We start from the raw sequence: 4,381 nt of genomic DNA on the forward strand, positions 1-4,381 counted from the left end.
GGACAGAGAATACGTATTTCAAGAGCTTCATGGGATTATATTTAATGGCTTGTGCTCTATATTTCTCAATCTTTATCCTTCAAACAAAGAATGCAAATTGAAGAGACTTTGCTTAGAATAACTTAGATTGTGACAGTTTCCAAGTTTGAGATTTATACTGACTTTCTGGCTCAAAGACTCATTGCCTATAGGTAGCCCTTTATAAACAGACACTTAGGAGCAGAGTACATGAATTGAAAAAAAACTGGTATGATTTACAAGACCAATCAGAATTGTTTATAAAAAAATCAACGTTCACTCCATTGTCCTCTACGAAATTCAATTCCCAAACACCCATGATGGAACACTTGCAAATCTATTTTGTTTCCAAATAAAAGCTGATTTTGTTTTTATTTTTGCGTTGTTTATGATTTCTTGGTTTACAGTGTCAAAATTTATAGAGATCATTGTTAAAAATGGGAAATAATCAAATATCTTTTCATAGTGGAGGACAAACTGTAGAATGCTCAGAGAACAATGTTCTTGTTAGAAACAGAGTTGATTTTCACAGGCTGTATCTTGAGTACAAAATGTGAATCACCTTACAAAGAGACGTTCGGTTTGGAAAATGTGAGGGCGTGTCATCTTATATGGCCTGTATGATCTCCTTGGTGGCTGCAACTTGAATGCATACATTTCATTTTTCTTTCCACAGCCAGGACAGATTTGTTAAAAGGAATTCAAAGTTCAGAGGTTGCCAACTGATAGTGTTCATATATGTGGAGCCAGCACATGCCAAAAAGCAAGAATGTAGTTGAGGGCTTGTAGGCCCCGGTCTCCCAGGGGTTAACTCCACAGTTTAGCTTGTTTCTCTAGGGGTAACAGGATGGGCAATCTTGGCCTGCTACATTTAGCCCCTAGCTTGACAGCAAGTTCCCTCTTCCTTACTTCCCCCTTTTTAAGATGCTCCCAGGGGAGCTTAGGAGTTGCTTGAGCATTGGGAAAATACTGGGAGGAACTAGAAAGACTATAAAAGAGGCAGGCTAACCTCAAATAAATGGCATTCTCTTTACAAGAATGACCCATTGTGTGTTGTCTTTTTTGTAACCCTAGTCCCTCCGCTGGGCTCAGGGTATGCTGAGTTTATAAAGCATAAGCCAGGTAAGGGTCATGAGAAAGGATACTGCTGAGCAAGCTTTCAAACTCAGTAGGGATTCTCTGCATGCCAGGATACTTAGAAAAGAATGCAGGAGATGGGATAGAGAAAGCCACAGGGAATGGAGTTAAGCTGCTTTTGTTGGGAATGTCTGACCAAGAGGTCCTGGGTCTGTTTAGGAACCAGCGGCTGTAAAGGCTGAGGAGCTAAAATGACTGAGGCTTAGGTCCATGTTGCATCAAATTGAACTCAGTACAAACGGAACGATGAGGTACTGTACTGCTTCCTGCTAGTAATGGCATTGGTGCTAGTCAGGGTATCTATACTATTGACCAGATTGACTGAAGAAGACTACCAGGCTTGCACAATGACTTAGGCTGTCGCAGTCACTCACTCCTGTAAGAACTTCTGAAAAATGTCACTTGTACATGGGAGACATTGCCACTAGTTTGAAATATCATATGAGAATGAGGAATCTTCAATTTCCCTTGCTCTGTCTGGCTACTTCTGTCCATATTCCTGCCAGGATACCCAATGAGATTAGCAAAGGGAAGAATCCAAAATTTCATTAGTCATGGTGACTTAGAAGGATGAAAAATACAGAGTGACCTAGGAGGAAATAAGAGAGCAAGAAATTCCCTGTCAGGCTTGTAGGAAGGCAGATGTAGGCCTGGTTGCAGCAGAGAAAGACACTTCTGCTTTGTTGAGTGTGCACGTGCTGGCAAGGACCTGCGGAATGGAGTTCATCTGGCCTGCTTCTAGTCCTGGGTTCCCTCAATCCCTCTCTCAGTTTTTGGGAACCCTGGCTGTGAGGGTTACTGCAACTGTCTCATTGCTTCAAGTCTGGAAGAAACAGATCTAATAAGCGAATTAAACAAAAGATGGAGATGTCTAAAACAAAAGATGGAGTTGTTAGAGGACCATGCAAGCCCAAAGGACGTTTTCCCAATGAGAGGCAAATACAAATGGACAGAGGGGTGTGATAATAACCAGGTGGATGTTAAAACCTGACCAGGTAATGCATGGTCCCAGACCTACCTATTTCTTCACATGGGGTACTGGATGAGAAACCATGAGCGAACTGTGACTCTCCTTAAGAAAGACACCCTGTTGATTTCCATCACCTGGGGCCCACAGGAAAAGGAAGTTCGTACAGACAAGATGGCATCTCTAACAGGAAGGTCAGCCCTGTATGCAATGTTACTGAACCTAGGCCATCACTTCAGTTGCAGTGGTTACTTTGGAAGCCGCGTGGAATAGGGGCTTTTTCAGCTTAAAGACAGTGGCGTCTGCAGCTCTGTGCTGGGAGCTCTTCGGCCCAGGGAAGTTCACATATACCCAGTTCCTGGCAGACCTGAGGCTGGCTTCTGTCACAGCAGCCGTTTTTCCAATTTCCTGGCTTTCCGTAGCAAAAGCAGGTGTTACGTGAGCATGGACTGACCGTGGGGCTTTCTGCGCACAGAGTACTGTGTAAAGCAGTTGCTCTCCTGCTGCCCAATGTGTTCCTCTTTTTTGTGGTCTCCAAGTGGACCACAGAGGCAGCCTTTAAGGATGTCAGCAGAGGCAGTGCCCAGGCCCATTTCTACTCTTCAGTGGCCTGAGCTAGCAATCTATAGTCACAACTACGTCCTGCTTTTCCTGTGAGTTAAGACAATGCCTATGGGGAGAGCTACGTCCTCATAGGCGAGATAAGGAAATGATGATCACCTTACCCAATTTGACTACAGATTCTGAATTCATTTCAAAATGAATTTGTTGGTTTGGTCAGAAAGAAGGGGAGGGGACTGGTTGTTTCTTGTGCACATAACAACATAATTCTAGCTGTGAAATCGTGTAATTTAAACTTTCATTTAAAAGAAATTCACTTATTTTTATTGCAAAGTCAGATACACAGAGAGGAGGAAAGACAGAGGAAGATCTTCTGTCCGATGATTCACTCCCCAGGTGACTGCAATGTTAGGAGCTGTGCCGATCCGAAGCCAGGAGCCAGGAACTTTCGCCAGGTGTTCCAAGCGGGAGTGTAGGGTCCCAAGGCTTTGGGCTGTCCTCGACTGCTTTCTCAGGCCACAAGCAGGGAGCTGGATGTGAAGTGGAGCTGCCGGTATTAGAACCAGCATCCATATGGGATCCCGGTGCATTCAAAGCTAGGACTTTAGCCACTAGGCCACTGCACCAGACCCTAAGCTTTCATTTTTGACTATACTATTTGGTCTTTTATTTGTGTTCCAGCTATATTACAAAAAGAGGTTAGCCATCACTGGTGGCTCAGAAAAGCCATCTTGGCTTTGTTCCAGGGCTCTGCTTGCCCTGTGTGCCGCACCCACCGCTGCAGCCCTCGCGCCAGAGTCCCCGGACTCGCGCTTTTCTCTTCCAGTTGCTGCATCCACTCTCCACCACGTTCCACCATGTCCGACGTGGCCGTGGACACCAGCTCCGAGATCACCACCAAGGACCTGAAGGAGAAGAAGGAGGTGGTGGAGGAGGCAAAGAACGGGAGAGACGGTCCCGCCAACGTTAACGCAAATGAGGAAAACGGAGAGCAGGAGGCGGACAAGGAGGAAGGAGGAGAGGAAGAGGAGGAAGAGGGTGACTGGGAGGAGGAGGAGGAGGAGGCCAAGGCCACAACAGGCAAGCAGGCAGCAGAGGACTATGACAACGTGGACACCAAGAAGCAGAAGACCCACTAAGACGACTAGGCGCAGGAGCCGCCCACCCCACACCTTCCACTTCCCGCGCAATGCCCTAGTGCTCACCTGCCAGTAGAGGCCGCCCACCCCCCGTGGGCAGCATCCCTGCAGCCCGCACCCCACCAGACAGACCCACGCAAAGTTGCTGAAACAGGGGAGGCAAACGAACCAAAACGTCCAGGCCCTGCTTCGTTTCTTAAAAGTACTTTAAAAAGGAAAATTTGTATTTATTATTTACATTTTATATTTTTGTACATATTGTTTGGGGCCAGCCATTTTCAATCTGGGGATGACTAGCCCAGCCTCGGAGCGTTCATTGTCCATCCACCTTTACTTGTGGTGTGACCATGTTCATCCTGATCTTAAGGAGAAAACAACCCTTGTAAAAAAAAAAAAAAAGCAAAAACCATGACCAAAAGAAATCTTATTCCAAGTATTCCAGTAACTTTCGTTGTGTATATACTTAGCTGTACTATAAGTAGTTGATTTGTATGGGATGGTTAAAAAAGCCAAAGATGAAGTTTTTTTTTTTTTTTTTTAAAAGGTTAGCCATCCATTT

The 4,381-nt window shown here is 45.3% G+C and overlaps 1 protein-coding gene across 1 annotated transcript; it reads left to right on the forward strand.

Moving 5' to 3' along the window:
- The first annotated feature begins 3,460 nt into the window (after window positions 1–3,460).
- LOC101528014 (prothymosin alpha-like) lies at window positions 3,461–3,822 on the forward strand. Its single transcript, XM_004597241.2, has one exon. It carries the CDS (start codon window positions 3,541–3,543, stop codon window positions 3,820–3,822), a length of 282 nt encoding a protein of 93 aa, XP_004597298.2. The 5' UTR covers window positions 3,461–3,540.
- Window positions 3,823–4,381: the final 559 nt, after the last annotated feature.

Source organism: Ochotona princeps, chromosome 9 (assembly GCF_030435755.1).
Source record: "Ochotona princeps isolate mOchPri1 chromosome 9, mOchPri1.hap1, whole genome shotgun sequence".
NCBI lineage: Eukaryota > Metazoa > Chordata > Mammalia > Lagomorpha > Ochotonidae > Ochotona > Ochotona princeps.

Bases quoted from the DNA above. Each gene is read 5' to 3' on its own strand.
- LOC101528014 (XM_004597241.2), top strand. From the start codon at position 3,541: ATGTCCGACGTGGCCGTGGACACCAGCTCCGAGATCACCACCAAGGAC.